This window comes from Ranitomeya variabilis, chromosome 5 (genome assembly GCF_051348905.1).
Source record: "Ranitomeya variabilis isolate aRanVar5 chromosome 5, aRanVar5.hap1, whole genome shotgun sequence".
NCBI classification, from domain to species: Eukaryota; Metazoa; Chordata; class Amphibia; order Anura; family Dendrobatidae; genus Ranitomeya; species Ranitomeya variabilis.
Genome location: NC_135236.1, coordinates 468110148 through 468130152, shown reverse-complemented (window position 1 = coordinate 468130152; position 20005 = coordinate 468110148). Strand labels below are relative to the sequence as shown.

At 39.6% G+C, this 20005-nt stretch overlaps 1 protein-coding gene across 2 annotated transcripts in view; it reads left to right on the top strand.

Moving 5' to 3' along the window:
- LRRIQ1 (leucine rich repeats and IQ motif containing 1) overlaps window positions 1–19799 on the top strand; it is a 229282-nt gene extending 209483 nt beyond the window's left edge. For both annotated transcript variants that reach the window (XM_077265459.1, XM_077265458.1), the window contains exons 23-26: window positions 11787–11916; window positions 14328–14388; window positions 15130–15253; window positions 19361–19799. In XM_077265459.1, coding sequence (XP_077121574.1) covers window positions 11787–11916; window positions 14328–14388; window positions 15130–15253; window positions 19361–19494 — 449 coding nt within the window. In that variant the 3' untranslated portion in view covers window positions 19495–19799. The remainder of the gene's footprint in view (window positions 1–11786; window positions 11917–14327; window positions 14389–15129; window positions 15254–19360) is intronic.
- The last annotated feature ends 206 nt before the right edge of the window (window positions 19800–20005 follow it).

The following is a 20005-nucleotide window of genomic DNA, read 5'->3' as shown; positions in this document are numbered from 1 at the left end:
CCTAACATTTTTATTATTTCATTTAGTGGATTGCTAGAAACCTTTACAATGCAATAGCTTGATCTAATTTAACCTAGAAATGACCCTCTCTTGTTTGTTCAGATGACATTTCTAAAAGTGTGCACCGAGCTGTTTTTTAATACAATTATGTGCCATAGGACCTGACCTTTCAGTCTGTCCAGGGGAGGCCTGAATTGGCCTATTCTCTGATATTGTGACATTGCTTCTGTTGCCTCGATTGTGACCTCCGATTACAGGATACCCCTGAGAGCTGTAGATAATAGGCATGACTCCTGCTTTTTAGCCAAGTTTCCTTTTCTACCTCCAAAGGTATTGGAAGGAGCATTAAACATTTAAACTAAACTCTTCTGAATATGCATGTAGGTGTTCCAAATAATAGAAAAGTCTTATTATTTTTATATTATGCTAAATAAAATCTTACATGGTTTTCTACCTTTTTTAAATAAAAAGTTCTATTTATTGCACAAAATATTTTGTTTAAGCAAATTGTCACTTTTAATGACCCTTCATATACTAATACTCCAAACTAATAGACTCCTGTTCTCCAAATTACTTGATTTTGAGTGTCAAAAAATTGGATCTTTTCGGCAGCTAAATTAATTTTTTCCACACCTGCTACCTTTAAACACTTGCACGTTTTATGGCATAATGTGACAATGAGGAGAAAAATTAGATTTTGGAAATGGTTTGCATCTTGCTGATGGCGCCAAAGAAAAGTGCCATAAAATAAAGTATGTTTAAAAATGTCAGATTTTATGCAAATTTCTCACTACTCTGTACATTTTGCGATGCTATAAAGCCTGAGCTGTCAATCAAGGAAGAGGGTTGGGATAGATGCGAAATAAGTAACTGGCAAGGTGCACGGAATTGTCTTGTCATGCCAAGTGTGCTTGGTTTGACCAGTCATTTTATGGTGACAAACTCTCTTTAATGCAGAATTTTTAATACAGGTGACTTTTATGTAGAGAAGGGACATCTTGGCCCCCTCAGTCATAAGGGGTTAGATGAGATGGTTACTTCTGCACTCTCTTTAGCTACCTCACTACAGTTTTTTATTTTTTTTAAATACATATTGGGATTAATGATGAGCAAGTATGCTCGTGTCCTAATCGAGTATTTTTATCATGCTCAAAAAAAATGTATCCCAGCATGTATTGTGGCTCTCAAACAGCCGTTAGATATGCAGCCGCGACGACTCGAGCATTTTTTTCGAGCACGCCGAAAATACTCGATTAGGATACGAGCGTGCTCGGATAACACCTTCTCCAAGCACACTTTCTCATCACTAATTGGGATGTTAACATTCATTGAAAAAAAATAAACTTAGAAGTAATGCATTTATTTTATTAGACATTTTCTCATTAAAATATTTTTAGATAATAAAACACATAACACAATCGGAAAATCCAATTTACCATATATCGGTTAACACATCCGAGGATGGAAGTTTCTGTGGATCCGCACTTCCTTCTGCACTATTTCTAATTTCTACCTTTTCTTTGTAATATAAAATAAGGCTTTACATAAAGCTTTATTTTGTCATATTTTATGCTTTGGTATCGGCAAGAAAAAAGACCTGTTAGTTTTTCTGAGTTGGTTGGGCTCATCAGACTAGATTATCCTGGGGATCTATGTGCTATCTACTGTTTATAGAACACGGCATATCCATAGAACATTGTCGTTGGTGTTGTACACACAGGTCGACATTAATGACGTGTAATGGGTTATTTGTACATTAGAAAAAGTCATTGACAAGCGATTGACTTTTTGTAATTAAATTGCTTCCTCTATCTTCCCCCTGACAGGCGCTCTTCAACCCCTATGTTTAGTGCATTGTGTGCTTGAGTGACTACTATCGGTCCTTAGCTTGTCCTTTCGAAGGCTCTGTACCGTATCTCATTGATGGTCTTATGTAAGAGAACAAGACATATTGGGTAGCCACACACTTAGTCATCAATTAAAGTGTTGTTGAAACATGTCTAGAGGGTGAAAGTGCATGTTAAATTACTGCAGGAAAACACTGGCAAGTAGGGATCTACTTACTGTGTAATAAACCACTTTCCTTTTATCAGCAGCCATGGGAATACTGAGGCCAGTGCTTATTGATGCTGTTGTGTATGATGGATGGAATTTGGTTGAGACTGTACAAATCTAGTTTGCCTTTATCGTGAAAAGGATATTCCCTTCATATAATGTCCTGGTGGATCCTGAATAGTATCCTGCATAGCAACACTCAATGAAATGGGACAATGGTTGAAAAAGAACACCAGCCTTTAGCACTTGGGGTAGTAGTGTTATCTACCGCAGTCAACCGGCTGAGCTATTTCTAATTGCACTCTAGATTTGTACTAGTTAAGTTCCCATAGTGTTGTCACAATTCTTATACCATCGGTTTTAGATCATTTCTTATTACCGGTCTAGGATCGTTAATACCTGAGCCTTTATATTTTTATATTGCCACTTTGAGTTTTCTACCATTTATCATATTTTTACCCTAGTCCTATAGGATTATTTAACCTGTACCTGAACAACATTGAAGGCATGTTACACTGTGTTTCTACATAGCATAAATTATGTTACCGAAAATGGAAAATGTTTGATGTGTAGCACAGACTGTGAAATCTGAAGAGGGGCCCCACTTTATATCTATAGGTTGTGCTACCCGTCCTAGAAGGGCCAGATGCATGTTTAATGACCTTTTGTCCAGTTACTTATCCTCTTTTTGTCACCAAGACTAGAACCCCTTTACCCCTTTCGCATACCAGTTATGTGAGCAGTTATCTTCACTATAGCCAAGTAACACTTGATAATTGCATATCATTTAGAAAATGTCAGCACAAAAGTATTTTCTAGTTTCAGAAAGCCCCTATACCCAGGTGCCGTTTTTGTTTTTTTTTTCAAACAAAATTGTTTCTTTACTCTCCATCCCGGGGTTCAAAATAGACGGCATGAGCCGCTGAGCTCACTGATTGGCTGCCTTATTGTTGACATAATGTCAGTACTGCAGACAATAACATACTATTTGTCAAACTAGAGAGGGTGAGTAACCCACTGTTAATTAGATATATTATAATATTTATTTTTTATTTTTTTAAGCAAACTACATCTCAGGAGTTGGGTTTTCTGAAACGGGAAGGCTCCTTTTAATGAAAGTTTCCCCTTTAGTGTTGTTCTTTATCTGAAACTGAGATCTGCTCTAAGCAGCAGGCTTCTGGTGTATATGTAGAAGTTTTGTATCGTGTCAGTTGCAGTTTGTGGTGTAAAGATGAACATATTCCGCTGTAATGATTTTGGACACTAACACATTCATTTGATGGTTTCTTCTGACAAGTATGTTTATATGCTTAAATAATGAACACATGTGATGGGAAACAACAGGTCGAAGGGATATTTAGTTTGGTTTACCATTCCACAGCCAATCAGATATCGGTATTTACAATAGATGAACATACGTTTTACTTTGATGCCCGTCTGGATGAAGCAGATGTGATCTCACCTCAAAGTTACGTTTTCCTATTTATTATTGGCTCAGATCGTCATCTTGCATTTTTCTAAATACTCTGGCTCGCTCACTTGGAATCATTCCTCTGTTGATGTCTGCAAGTTGCCCAACATGCTATCAGAGCTATTATAATCTGTGTGTGGCCACTGATTCCCTTTATGTCCCATTGACAGTATTGGTTTTCCCAGCCGTCTTGAAAGTTGGCAAGCTGCAAGTCACAGTCATTAAAAATTGTTCTGCTGTGTCATGGCAATGATTAATGGAGGAAGTCACTTGGTTTTTATAGCTTGAGAAAGGCGCCGACCGATGCAGAAATGCGTCGGTAGTACCGTATTTTTCAGACTGTAAGACGCACCTAGGTTTTAGAGCAGGAAATTAGGGAAAAAATTGAAGCAAACAAAATGGTCAATTCTGTGCTTAATATCCCCTATTCTAGTATATATGGTCCCCTCATCCCCATTCTGATACACATGGCCCCTCGTCCCTATCCTGGTATGCATGGCTCCCTCATCCCTATCCTGGTATGCATGCCCCCCTCATCCCTATCCTGGTATGCATGACCCCCTCATCCCTATCCTGGTATGCATGGCCCCATCCTTATCCTGGTATGATTGGCACCATCCCAGTCCTGGTATGATTGACCCCATCCTTATTCTGGTATGGTTGACCCCATCAATTTCCTGGTATGATTGGTCCCATCCTTTTTCTGGTATAATTGGCCCCATCCTGTTCCTGGTATGCATGGCCCCATCCTTATTCTGGTATGATTGTCCCCATCAAGGTCCTGGTATGATTGGTCCCATCCTTTTTCTGGTATAAATGGCCCCATCCTGTTCCTGTTATGATTGGTCCCATCCTTTTTCTTTTATAATTGGCCCCATCCCATTCCTGGTATGATTGGTCCCATCCTTTTTCTTTTATAATTGGCCCCATCCTGTTTCTGGTATAATTAGTCCCATCCTTTTTCTTTTATAATTGGCCATCCCATTCCTGGTATGCATGGCCCCAACAGGAAAGATTTAATAAAAACATTACACTTACAGTACCTTCCTCCACTTCCTCGCAGTCGCAGCGTCCTGCTCCGGTGCTAGCGGTTGCTTAATGCTTGCAAGCAGCACATGGCAGGGATGCCATGTGCTGCTCACAAGCAGAGCACAGCTGCCAGAATTCTCACCAGGACCGTTCATCACAGAGAGCGGTGAGTATCCGGACCGTTCATTGCAGAAAGCGGTGAGTATCCATTCCTCTTCAGTAGCTCGCAGTGTCAGCCAGCGGCCTCCTGTTGCTGCGGCGGTCACGTGTGCCGATACTTAAGAGAAATGAATATTCAGAATATTAATTTCTCTTAGTATTGGCACATGTGACCACCGGCAGCAGCAGGAAGGCTCCGGCTGACACTGCACGCTACTGAGGAATGAGGAATGGATACTCACCGCTGTCTGCGATGAACTGTCCCGGTGAGTATTCCGGCAGCTGCTGGCACCGGAGCAGGACACTGCGAGGGAGCGGAGGAAGGTAAGTGTAATGTTTTGTCTTTTTTTAATCTTTTCTGATGGGACCAATCATACCAGCAACAGGCTGGGGCCAATCATACCAGGATGCCAGAAAGAAATGAATATTCATTGCACTCCATGCCCATGGCCGTGTAATGCAGTGCATATTCATTTCTCTTTAGTAGCGGGCAAAGGAGTTAGCCAAAGCTTCCGGCTCCAGCCTCCTGTGACCTGATGCTCTGCCGAAACTGCTCCCCCACCTCCACACCACAGCCAGAGCCCATATATCCGGACTATAAGACGCACCCCCCATTTTCCTCCACATTTTGGGAGGAAAAGAGTACGTCTTATAGTCTGAAAAATACGGTAATAAAAACCATTTTGGAAGCCCAAGGCTCTTCTTTACCACTGTGCAGCTTGCATAAATGTGCCACCTGCCATTTTTGCAATTATATTTCTGGAAGAACCTTTTCCTCTAGCCATGGAGCAACCTGCACGTAACACCCTTAGGTACAATCAATAGTAGCATTCACCTATCAGCAGCATAACTTCCGATTAGTGACCATTCTTGATGAAGCATGATGTCATCCAATAAGAGACCAATGTGGACTTGTGTGAAGAACTCAGCAACTGGTTTGTGACTTGTTGGTATGCTTCTTGTTTTTTTTTTGTTTTTTTTTAAGGCAATTGGGATTAGATTCCATAGATGAAGCTATTGCTTTCTCCTTTCCATGTGGTCTTTTTTTCTGTACCACTACCACTGCATGTCAATGTACACTAGCAAAGACTTCACAGTGCAAACCAGAGTACACCAAATCAGTGTCTCAAGACTGAGTAGCTGTTGACATAAATGTGTACATGACTATACAAAATAAAAAAAAAGTCTGTTTTTTATATAGCTGGAATATTAAAATCACCATTTATCCAAATATCCTGATGGTATTTATTATCCATTATTGGAGTGTAGTCAAATTTAGTCTGCTTCTGTGATAAGCAGCTCACTGCTTATAGCTATGTACACTGAGAGCCTGATGTGGGTGGGGCTAGCTTTCTAAGCTCTGCTATATTGCTAAATTTGAGAACTCTAATTGTGTTGTAACAGCTGCACCCAGTAAACTAAGTTGTATACCATTGGATTCAGGGTCTCGTTGCTTACATCATACTGCTCTCGGAACCTCGATTGCACAGCTAAGAAACGAGTCGTCCCTTAAAAAAAAAAAAAAAAAAAAGTAAAAAGTATCACCAACCTAAGAGTCTGACAGGTTTTGCTTCTGTGTAATGGGAGGAAGATGAGGAGTTAGTATTCCATGAGGCAGACATTCCTGAGGTTGGGGTGACCAGAGAAAATTTTGGATTCACCCAACATAGCGACCTTACTGAAAACATTTTTTTTAATAAGGTAACCAATGTAAACGGCATAGCACATGAATCGGGGGATAACGCCAGATTTCCCAAATTCATGTTGAGTGGGGACTTACTGCACCAGGTTATTAAGGTGAGGAAGGAGATAGTGGAACAAATGTTGGTACCAGGACCCTATAGATGGAGGGTATTGGTCATGGCCCATTCACAAGCCTTTTTATGGCCATCTGGGGGTGGACAAAACTGGGTCATGCTGTAAAGCACTGGGAATATGTTGGCACTATAGTACTACAGGATGTTCATTACAAACTTTGTCATGGTTGCCACCCCCCTGACCGACCTCCTTAAGAGGACAAAATTGGTTATGGCCAAATGGACGTCGGTAGCGGAGACGGCATTTCAAGAACTAAAAGTAGCTCTGTTTAATCAGCCACTCCTGATTGCCCCTGACTTTAAAGGGCCACTGTCACCCCCCTCCAGCCATTATAAACTAAAAGAGCCACCTTGTGCAGCAGTAATGCTGCATTCTAACAAGGTGGCTCTTTTAGTTTTTGGTTCAAGTATTCCGAAAATAAAGCGTTTTGTAACTTAGTCAAAAAACCTGTCCTTAGACAGGTAGGCGAGTCCTCACTCCCCAGCTGCAACCGCTACTCTGCCTTTGGAATCCCAGCCCCGCACTGTGCATAATGCATAACACACAGTGCGGGGCTGGGATTCCAAAGGTGGGTGGCCGCACTGCCCGCGCAGGCGCAGTCTGCAAGCCTGGCTGGGACGTCAGACGGCCAGAGCTTACTGCGCCTGCGCAGCACAGTAGTACACAGCACAGGCGCCGGTTTTGAAGCGTAAACAGCCCTGAGGGGGCGGCGCAGAAAGCGACTGAAGATTGGAGTGACGGCAGAGTAGCGGTTGCAGCTGGGGAGTGAGGACCCGCCTACCTGTCTAAAGACAGGTATTTTGACTAAGTTACAAAACGCTTTATTTTCGGAATACTTGAACCAAAAACTAAAAGAGCTACCTTGTTAGAATGCAGCATTACTGCTGCACAAGGTGGCTCTTTTAGTTTATAACGGCTGGAGGGGGGTGACAGTGGCCCTTTAAGAAGGAATTTGTACAAACTGCTCAGAAGTCAGATTAGGAGCAGTCCTTCCTTTCTCAGGAGATACATGGAGAGGAGCGACATGTTCTCTACCTGAGTAGGACACTGTCGACATGTGAGAAAAATTTATTCCATGGTAGAAAAGGAATGTTTAGCCTTGAAGTGGGCAGTGGACACATTGTGATACTATCTCTTAGAGTGAAAATGTAAATTTGTATCAGACCATGCTCCACTCAAGTGGATCAGAAAAAAAGGAGGAAGTGCTTGTGTTACCCACTGGATTCAGCTATGCAGAATTTCAGCTTCCACGTAGAACATAGAGCCAGGAATTACAGGGTAATAATACCAATGCCCTCCCGAGAATTCCATGTCTAGTGATAGAAGGTGCCAAGCCCACGTCTTTAGGCAGAGAGGAGGGTATGTAAGGTGGCTGTCGGACATCTAGTGGTTGGGAGATAAACTTGAAGTAATGTTTCAGTACATATAGGAAAGTGCTTCAGCACACTAAGTGCTGAGAGGGGTTGCCCGGTCATGGCAGTTTTATTGTGAGCAGCTGATGATTTGGGAGAGACTGCTACTCGCCATATCTCCACCCTTGAGTGTGGTTCACTTTGGTAAATTGAGAGCGGTTTCTCTCACGCAGGACTGTGTGTGTGGAGGTTTCAAATTTGCTGGATTGAATGCCTTTGCTAAAAGGACTAAGATGCTGGACTATTTGCCAGGTTGGCTAACCAGCACTATTGTATGGACTTGTTACTTTTTTGTTTTGCCTTGTGGTGAACAAAGACTGTAATTACTTTTTCTGGTGATGTGGTTTATGAGGACTGCAATAAACCATCTGTGTGTACCTCTTTGAGAAATCGAGCGAGTCAACATACAACAATATATATTAGAAAATAGAATTTAGTTTACAACATTGTCTAGAATATATATATATTGTAAAATATATTATTGAGTTATAGCTTAGGAGTACTCTGACATGTTTTTTTTCCTGGGACATTGGTGCTGAGGCCTTTGTTTCTAATATTTGCACATAATTTTGTTTACTAAGAACTGGCTATTAGAGAGTTCCACCATACCGAATTGCTGGCTACTTGTATGTTTTTAGCATATACTTTCAAGCTCACCAACATTTCTGGGAGCAATTGGCATTGGGTTATAACACACACAAGATATCCATCTCTCTGTTTTGCTTTATCTGCCGATTGATCAATAAACAATAGCTTATTTTTTGCGCTGGATAAAACATTTTGCCATGGCAGCTGGTTTTGAGTAGCTACTTGCCCACAGGACAAATGCATTTACAAATCTTGGGAAGCGGTTTCTCCATCTTACTGGAGTTTGTTTTTCCGACTAGGCCTTTCAAATAACTTGATTTGGATCTTACCGTTTGTTTACTGTAATTGCTACTCAAATACTTGCTTTTTCCTACGTGGGTTTCTATTTCTGAAATTTCAGTGTTCAGCTTCTTAGTTGCTCCTCAATTGGTAATGCTTCTGAGGCAATGGTTGTTAAATTGTTTTTCCCAAGGCAGCTCAAAAACATAGAGGCCAAATGGTAAAAATAATATATATTTTTTCGTGGTTTGAAACCGTAAGTAATTCTAAATGAATAAAGGTTTAAAGACCATTTTGGAATAATTCTCGATCATTGTTCGTCATTCATGGATTTGATTAATAAATATACATTAAAAGGGTATTCCCATCATAGAAACTGTTGGAGCATTGCTAGGATATCTCATTTCTTTAATATCAATGGGAGTCTGACCTCTGGGACCCCCCTAATATATAGAAATGAAAAGCAATGAGCATCCATGACTTAAAAGTAAAAGAATCAGTTACTATATTTTAGAAGGGAAGTTCTGAAAAACTTCTATAGGTTTGGAGTCACCACGGCGTATGCATTGTATGCAAGAAAATTATTTTTGCAGGATGTCCATTTTTTTTAGATCTGATTACATTAAGAAAAATAACAGTATGGACACAATATTTCATAAGTTTATAATCTCTCTGAAAGTCCCATTACACATTAGAATGTTTGTCCAACGTCTGTGCCTGATGAAGAGACCTGAGTAGTCTCGAAAGCTTGCAATTTGTTACCATCTTTTCAGTTAGCCATTAAAAGGTATCAACCACTGAGGACTCTCAATTCTAAATATTTTTTGTCCAACATCTGTCTCCTAACTTCCCCTTACTCAGGAATGCTTGGCTGGGCTATGAAAGAAAAAAATGCCAGACTTTATTTTCCCCATACACTTTAGACTGTCACTAGTTCGACCACACTTAGAATACTGTGCACAGTTCTGGTCTCCGGTGTATAAGAAAGACATAGCTGAACTGGAGCGGGTGCAGAGAAGAGCGACCAAGGTTATTAGAGGACTGGGGGGTCTGCAATACCAAGATAGGTTATTACACTTGGGGCTATTTAGTTTGGAAAAACGAAGACTAAGGGGTGATCTTATGTTAATGTATAAATATATGAGGGGACAGTACAAAGACCTTTCTGATGATCTTTTTAATCATAGACCGGTGACAGGGACAAGGGGGCATCCTCTACGTCTGGAGGAAAGAAGGTTTAAGCATAATAACAGACGCGGATTCTTTACTGTAAGAGCAGTGAGACTATGGAACTCTCTGCCGTATGATGTTGTAATGAGTGATTCATTAATTAAATTTAAGAGGGGACTGGATACCTTTCTGGAAAAGTATAATGTTACAGGGTATATACACTAGATTCCTTGATAAGGCGTTGATCCAGGGAACTAGTCTGATTGCCGTATGTGGAGTCGGGAAGGAATTTTTTTCCCCATGGTGGAGTTACTCTTTGCCACATGGGTTTTTTTTGCCTTCCCCTGGATCAACATGTTAGGGCATGTTAGGTTAGGCTATGGGTTGAACTAGATGGACTTACAGTCTTCCTTCAACCTTAATAACTATGTAACTATGTAACTATGATGCCGCTAATATTGGCGGTTTCTATATATGAAGGCCAAAAGTGTCAAAAAATGGAATTCAGCAGTGCTTTAGAAAGGTTTTCTGCAAATTTCCGGTTCAGAAATACGAGACCGTTCACTAACATGAACCATGCCCTTCAATTTTAAACATCTAAACCAAATTTAAGTCTGGAGTGCGCCATTTATTATCAACATTTACCTGCAGCATAAATTATTTATTTTTTGTAATAAAGAAGTATGCTTGGGGTTTCAGTACACTACAAATATATACTGAATTTGTTCCAAATAAAAGTATCTATGGTACAATGGATTCACTAGTGCGGATTTCTAAACTCAAAATCCACAGTATTTCAGCATTTAATATCCACATGTATTTTATGCACTTATTTATGTTTCTACCTGTATTTCTTTCTAGATCAGCAGTTTCACCTGCAGATTTGGGTTCCCCGTTGAAATGAATTGGGTAAAATAAACTTGTGTCTTTGCAACAGAAGCTGAATGCTGCCAATGTAAAAAATGTAAAAAACATAATTTCCAATTCCTCTAGGGAAGCATGTGATGGAATTATCGTAAAACTCATGCACTTTGATAATATTGTAAAATGCTGTGGATATTGTGTGCACCAAATACGCAACTTGGGAGCTTAGCCTAAAAAAAACCCCTTTCCTCAAGCTCAGTGATTTACTCCTGATTAAGCCACGTGCGCACGTTCAGTATTTGGTGAGTTTTTTACATCAGTATTTGTAAGCCAAAGCCAGGAGTGGGTGATAAATCCAGAAGTGGTGACGTGTTTCTATTATACTTTCCTCTGATTGTTCCACTCCTGGTTTTGGCTTACACATACTGAGGTTAAAAACTGACCGAATACTGAACGTGTAAACATGGCCTTATTCTGTATTTCCAATGCATTGCACCAGAAAGTAAAGTGGCATGAAGGACACTTTCACTCTGTGAGTGTTTAGCGAAGGTTCTTCTTTTCATTGGTCTAAAACAAAAAAAAAAAAAAATTTGAAAAATTATGTATTTATAAAAGTTCAATTAAAAATAGTTTCCAATGGTATTTTTATTAGGGAGCCCCTTTTGCCAAGCTGTGATTGTATAGCAGGGAATGGGTGGCACAGCCAGATATTTAAGCGCTTAAGACCTTCAGTAGCGATTTCACTTGTATTATTAGTAAATGGCTGATGGACGTAGCCCACGCTCAAGTAAACCATGATTTTGAAGTTTGGTTATGTAGTTTTTTTTTCATTCTGCATTCTTCAACTTTGTGGAAGTGGACCAAGTGGGTATACTTATTTTTGTTCCTTCCTGTGTTTTTTTTTTATACATTTATATAATGATTTTATAACTTTTTCCTAGGTAAAGAAGAAGAATCATGCCAGTTAACGGAACTCCCTCTAGAAGCATTAGCAAGAAGTAGAGAACTTACTTATCAATGGCTTCATACACAATGTGGAGACATAAATACAAATCGTTCTGCATCATCCAGGTGGTATAATGGTCTTATTGTACAAATGATTTGCTAATACAGAATATAGTGCCTCATGCAATACATATAGGGTGAGAAAGAGATAAGGTCATGTGCACACCATCTCCTCTAGCATAAAGGTGCATCTCACAAAATTAGAATATCAGCCAAAAGTTAATTTATTTCAGTTCTTCAATACAAAAAGTGAAACTCATATATTAGGCATAACAAATAGAGTGATGTATTTCAAGCGTTTATTTCTGTTAATGTTGATGATTATGATTTACAGCCAATGAAATCCCAAAAGTCATTATCTCAGTAAATTAGAATACTTTATAACATCAGCTTGAAAAAATGATTTTAACATCCAAAATGTTGGCCTACTGAAATGTGTGTTCAGTAAATGCACTCAATACTTGGTCGGGGCTCCTATTGCATCAATTACTGCATCAATGCAGCATGGCATGGAGGCGATCAGCCTGTGGCACTGCTGAGGTGTTATGGAAGCCCAGGTTGCTTTGATAGCAGCCTTCAGCTCATCTGCATTGTTGGGTCTGGCGACTCGCATCATCCTCTTGACAATACCCTATAGATTCTCTATGTGGTTAAGGTCAGGCAAGTTTGCTGGCCAATCAAGACCAGTGATACTATTGTTTTTCAACCGGGTATTGGTACTTTTGGCAGTGTGGACAGGTGCCAAGTTCTGCTGGAGAATTAAACTTCCATCTCCAGAAAGCTTGTCGGCAGAGGGAAGCATGAAGTGCTCTAAAATTTCCTGGTAGACAGCTGTGCTGACTTTGGTCTTGATAAAACAGTGTACTTATACCAGCAGATAACATACCTCTCCAAACCATCACTGATTGTGGAAACTTCACACTAGGCCTCAAGCAGCTTGGATTGTTTTTCTCTCCACTTTCGGCAGCCATGTCATCTGCTGGTGTAGGTACACTGTGTTTTATCAAGAACAAAGTCAGCACAGCCAGTCTACCAGGAAATGTTAGAGTACTTCATGCTTCCCTCTGCCGACAAGCTTTTTGGAGATGGAAATTTCATTCCCCAGCAGGACTTGGCACCTGTCCACACTGCCAAAAGTACCAATACCCGGTTGAAAAACAATAGTATCACTGGTCTTGATTGGCCAGCAAACTTGCCTGACCTTAACCACATAGAGAATCTATGGGGTATTGTCAAGAGGATGATGCGAGTCGCCAGACCCAACAATACAGACAAGCTGAAGGCTGCTATCAAAGCAATTTGGGCTTCCATAACACCTCAGCAGTGCCACAGACTGATCATCTCTGTGCCATTGATGCAGTAATTGATGCAAAAGGGGTCCTGACCAAGTATTGAGTGCATTTACTGAACATACATTTGAGTAGGCCAATATTTCGGATGTTAAAATCATTTTTTCAAGCTGGTGTTATAAAATATTCTAATTTACTGAGATAATGACTTTTGGGTTTTCATTGGGTGTAAGCCATAATCATCAACATTAACAGAAATAAACACTTGATATAGATCACTCTGTTTGTTATGACTCTATCTAATATATGAATTTCACATTTTGTATTGAAGAACTGAAATAAATTTACTTTTTGCTGATATTCTAATTTTATGAGATGCACCTGTATATGTGGCCCATTATAGACTGCCTCTGTTGTAGACATAATAAAGTGAATGTAGTTATCATACTGAAACAGGATGGAGGTCGCCATTTACTATCAGCCACGTATATTATTTGTTTTTTAATAAAGAACTGTGCATGGAATTTCTGTACATGACACATATACACTTATAAAATTCAAGCGTTCCAAATAAAAGTATCTAAGGTACAGTCAATTCACACGTTGGATATGTAATCTGGAATCCACAGTGTTTCTGCATTTAACATCTGCACTTATACTTTTCAGTTTACCAATAGATGGTTATCCCTGCCAATTCATAGTGATGCAAGGTGTATACTCCCCAACTTCATCAGTGCACATGCTCAGGGAGGCAGTGGTGATCTAGTACTCCGCTAGCCATTACTGCCGGCTCTACAAATCTCGTTCCCTGCGTCACCACTGCCTCCCTGCCCATGCGCAGCTGCCAGGTTCCCGTTGAAGTCTTTTCCAACCACTTTGCTCATTTCTTCTCATTACAGCTGCTAGAAATGCAACGTTAAATTAATACAATGGTTTAATTAGGTAATAAAAATACATATTGGTTTATTTTATGCATTACCCCATCTAGTCATTTGCTGCATGTGCACAGTTTGGATGGTTGATCCTAGTTTCCATAAGTCACGTGTAGACCACAATTCTATATTTTTCCCCAAATATGATACTACTGTGATTGATGAATATGGAGATATAGAAAATACCATCCGATTTCTGCCCCATGGTAAAGAATTAGGTCTATAGTTTGTATCATTCTATGTCCTTTTATTTCAGTAAGCGTTTATTGCCTGAATTAAACCATGACGTTCTGAATGGAAGACGTGTCCAGCTTGTGGTAAGATATTATCCAGTATATTTCCCTTAGGGATTATTATCTGATTCTATCTTAACCGCTAAATATTCTGAATAAATACTCTGCATGAATTTACATACAATAAATGGCCATGTGCTAAGCATACCACAGAAGTGACTGATAGTACTGATTTTAGATGCAAACCATAAATAATAGATGTGTAATTGTATCAAGGTGTTGGTTAATACACTGCGTACATTACTGGTGTTGCTGGCATGGTTTACATCAAGAACCAGAACGCTGAGGTACAATTTGCATGCTGATTATTCATCCCTCCCTTATTATTGTTAGAGATTACATTCTGTTTTGGCTCAAGGTTATATTATTATTTTCTACGTTTCCAATAATGTAAAAAATGTTTCATTGAAAACTCGTAAGAGAAAGTGAAATATTGTCCATACACTGGAAAAGTGAAAATCTATTGACTTCTCGCATGTCCATAGGAAGGGGTTAACCGCTGGTCCGCAGCAGTGATGCTTAGCTTTGCTTGTCCAAAAAGAAATAATAATAATGAATGACAACCGTAGATTTCACCCATTGCAAAGTATTGCAGACAGAATAGTCAGTGCAACCGGACAGATGACTTCTCTAATTATCAAGCCTGTTCGTTCTGGAAGATGAGGAAGAGTTTGAGACCAGCAATAACCGTTCATATACTTTGGGCACCGGTATGTTTTGTGCTCTTGGGATAGTAAGATATGCATGTTTTGTCACAATTTTCAGAGTAATGCTCCTCTAAGCAAAGAAGCTGATGACTTAGATCTGTTGTCTGTGAAATCTGGCAGTTCAGTATCTCAAAACAGAGAAGAAAAAGTGAAAACTCAAAGAAGTTCTGGGACATCTTCTAGTAAGTTACCGTATATATTTAATTGGCAAGCATTTGGAAATCTAATGACCTTATATTAAGAAGGACCGAACAGGCTATAGGTTGAACTCTTTGGACTTAAGCCTACCTTCAACCTTAAAAACTATGAAACTGTTGGTTCTCTTGACATAAGGAAGAATGACTCAGTATCTTGTCAAGATGTATTGTCTATTCCTAGGTTATTCTTCCTAGAAATTTCTGAATATATTGACACCTGGGTGTTACCATTTGGGGGCGAGTCCCTACACTCTTTCCAATCAGTGCTGACCAATGTTAGACTGTGTAAAGACACACCCTGTGTATATGGGGATGCCAATTTTCATTTGTCAACTAATTAATACTGTTCCACGAGAGATGACGGAGGAACGCCATAATGCATCATTTTATGAAAGGATGCTTAAGAATTATTACTTTATGGTGAATTACCTAAAACCAACGTGTCAGAAGATCTGCACTACAGATGCAGGCTGTAGATTACAGTAAAAGTTTCTACCGTTGATGCAAACAGGCTAAAAATTATCTACCTTATCAAAAGGACGTAAAAACCATGCTAAAGTATCCTTGCTTGTACAGTGGGTATGGAAAGTTTTCAGACCCCTTTAAATTTTTCACGCTTTGTTTCATTGCAACCATTTGGTAAATTCAAAAAAGTTATTTTTTTCTCATTAATGTACACTCTGCACCCCATCTTGACTAAAAAAATACAGAAATTTAGTAAAGTAATTTTTGCAAATTAATTAAAAAAGAAAAACTGAAATATCACATGGTCATAAGTATTCAGACCCTTTGCTCAGTATTGAGTAGAAGCACCCTTTTGAGCTAGTACAGCCATGAGTCTTCTTAGGAATGAAGCAACAAGTTTTTCACATCTGGATTTGGGGATCCTCTGCTATTCTTTCATGCAGATCCTCCCCAGTTCCTTCTTTTTGGATGGTGAACATTGGTGGACAGCCATTTTCAGGTCTCTCCAGAGAAGCTCAGTTGGGTTTAGTTCAGGGTTCTGGCTGGGCCAGTCAAGAATGGTCACAGAGTTGTTCTTAAGCCACTCCTTTGTTATTTTAACTGTGTGCTTAGGGTCATTGTCTTGTTGGAAGGTGAACCTTTGGCCAAGTCTGAGGTCCAGAGCACTCTGGAAGAGGTTTTCATCCAGTATATTTCTGTACTTGGCCTCATTCATGTTTCCTTCAATGGAACAGTCATTTTGTCCCTGCCGCTGAAAAAAAACCAATAGCATGATGCTACCGCCACCATGTTTCACTGTTGGAATTGTATTGGGCAGGTGATGAGCAGTGCCTGGATTTCTCCACACATACCACCTAGAATTATCACCAAAAAGGTCTATCTTCATCTCATCAGACCAGAGAATCTTATTTCTCATTGTCTGGGAGTCCTTTGTGTGTTTTAGCAAACTTTACGCGGGCTTTCACATGTCTTGCCCTGGGTGGAGGCTTCTATCGGGCCACTCTGCCATAAGGCCCGACTGGTGGAGGGCTGAAATGATAGTTGAATTTGTGGAACTTTCTCCAGTCTTCCTACTGCATCTCGGGAGCTCAGCCACAGTTATCTTGGGGTACTTCTTTACCTCTCCCACCAAGGCTCTTCTCCTGCGATTGCTCAGTTTGGCTGGAAGGCCAAGTCTAGGAAGACTTCTGGTGGTCCTAAACTTCTTCCATTTAAGGATTATTGAAGCCACTGTGCTCTTAGGAACCTTGAGTACTGCAGAAATTCTTTTGTAACCTTGGCTAGATTTGTGCCTTGCCACAATTCCGTCTGAGCTCCTTGGCCAGTTCCTTTGACCTCATGATTCTCATTTGGTCTGACAAGCACTGTGAGCTGTAAGGTCTGCTATAGACAGGTGTGTGCCTTTCCAAATCAAGTCCTATCAGTTTAATTAAACACAGCTGGCCTCCAATGAAGGAGTATAACCATCTCAAGGAGGATCAAAAGAAAATGTACAGTATGTGACTTAAATATGACTGTCTGAGCAAAGGGTCTGAACACTTATGACCATGTGATATTTCAGTTTTTCTTTTTCATTAAATTGGCAATAATTTCTCCATTTGTGGGGTTTTTTTCAATCAAGATGGGGTGCGAAGTGTACATTAATGAGAAAAAAAATGAACTTTTTTGAATTTACCAAATGGCTGCAATGAAACAAAGAGTGGCAAATTTAAAGGGTCTGAATGCTTTCCATACCCACTGTAAGTGGAGCACATTCTGAACTCTTAGTAACATATCATTTTGGTTGCACATTTCTTTAAAGGGACGTTCCACTGTGGAGCTTTTAGGTAATTGCTTAAATTAAATTATTTGATATATTATGAGCAATAAATGCAAATCAAATTCACAGGACCCAGGCCAGCAGTCAGGTCAGTAATCTGTGACCGCTGGACAGTAGCACTGAGAACAGACTCCTCCCTCGCAGCGTTTGCAGCTCTTTTGATTAGCCATCCTGGGGCAACGTCATCATTGCAGTGTGATGCACATGTGCTGTTGTGCTAATCCTGCTAATCAAAAGAAGAGCTGCAGCTGCCGGGTGGTAGGAGGAGGTTCTCAGTGATAATGGCTATGGTGACTGACTGCTTGACTCAGTCCTGTGAATCAGTTTGCACCAACTCTTATTAACAGGTTATTTCTCTTTAACAATGGCAATTTCATATCCCTTATAGCTGTCATGCAGATTTATACATGTAGATAAACTGTTTTATTTGGGTTTAAGTGACTTCTAGACCAGAGACTTGGAGAAAGTTTGGTTATAAGCGATGCTGGTTTATGACTGAATTCTGAGCAATGAGCCATTCTGCAGCTCTTTCATCAGATTTCTTATCACAACTGCATTTTCTAATTTCTCTACAAAAATTTGTTGTAACTGGTGATTTTCAAAAATTTTAAGTCCAATCTATAGAAAAAAATGTTTAAAAAACAGCTCAGGGGTGGGGTGGGGTGGGGGGTGTTCACAGTAACTTCTGATGTAATCTCATTAGAGTATGTCAGTTATATGTTGTTCATTCAGAAGTTTCCAACTACTGTTTTCTTCTGCTTTAAAAGGGTTTTCCCAATAACAAAGTATATGTTAATTTATAGAACTTGAAATATGTTCTACAAAAAAATGTTTCTGTACAGAGATAGCCTTATAAATGTGCCCCTGCTATGTACTCTGTAATGGCTGTATCCGACCAAACAGAGCTGCTTCAGTTCATGGCCTGAACATACCACAGCTCTTGGCCGGAGGGAGAAACATAAGTCACTTATGATAAGTGAGTATACGGATGAAACAGCAGAGGCTTGTAGCTGTTGCTTTCTGAGGTAGCACATTTCTCTGCCTGAGGTAACACAGGAGCGAGTGTTTCTGCTGCATTTCCAGCACTCTGAGCTCATCATCAATCAATTCAGTCATGTAGCACTTGAGCTTATATGTCACTTACTTGATTAATGATGATGTCATGTAAAATAACACTATTAACCTGCCAATATGGGATTAATCTGCAGGTTAATAGCATTCTGACACCGTTCGGCGCCAGCACTGCGAGCCCCGCTGCCGGGAGGAAATTAACTTTTTTCCACTCCAACAGAGTTGCTGCTGTCAGTCAGTGTGGGGGGGCCATCTGCCAGTTAGTGCCGGGGACACAGTTACAGCTGCCAGTCTGTATACACTAAGCAGTGACTGAAACCGGGCCACCCTTATGACTGGAAGTCAGATGCCGCTGGGGAGAATAAAGTTCATTTCCTCCCGACTGGGGGGCTCTGAGTGCCCCAGGTTAACCCCATATCTGCAGGATAATAGCATTATTTTACAGGACTGGTCCCCTGTATTAGATTGTTGGATCATTTATTTATGAGGCATGGCCAGCAATTACAGGGGGCAACATATAACATACAGTATATCTTCTGCTTTCCTGTTAGTAGATACCTACATTCAATTTAGCGAACATGTTTTAGCTATAATGCCTGAAACTGTTATCTGGATTAGGATCATCTGGAAGTGATCAACATTGGTATCATGAACAACAATTCATCAAGTGCCATGTGTTAGATCGGTCTCTTTTTATTTGAATATGTTAATAAAGCTGTATTTTTTTTGTTCTTTAGACAGAAATTTATTTGCACCAGCGAAAACTTATTCGGGACCTCAGCGGAAAGAACGCATATCATTTCGAGACAATCCAGTTCAATTCAGTGGTGGCTGGGGAGGAGGAAAAAAGAAAGGAAAAGCCAATATATAGTTTTATTTAAAGATATACAGATGAATTGTTTAGTATATTTAATATTATTCAAAATATACACTATCCTTCTATAGATCCATATTTTCAATAGAAAAAAAATTGGGAAACTATCTGATATTTTCCAGTAGTTCTTTCTTCTATTGTGATATACATGGTAAAATTCATATTTTTTTTAGCTCTTGTTTTAAATGATTTTTCAATTAACTATATTATTTAATATAAAAATATAGCATATATGACATTGTTGTGATAAATATTGTGCCTTACTTTGTATGATATATCGTACCAGTAAAGAATTTGAACACAATAACTGAACGTGGCATTCTTTAGATTCCTTTTTTTTTAATCTAAAGACTAGCACACAAATGCTTGCATATGATTTTTCATAAAAATATTTTAGCTGATGTTTGAATCAATACTAAGTTTTATTAAGAAAATATATGCTTTTTTTTTTAGATGCACTTGTTAAGCTTCAGTGATACTTAGATGTGAAAAACGTTGAAGAGTGATA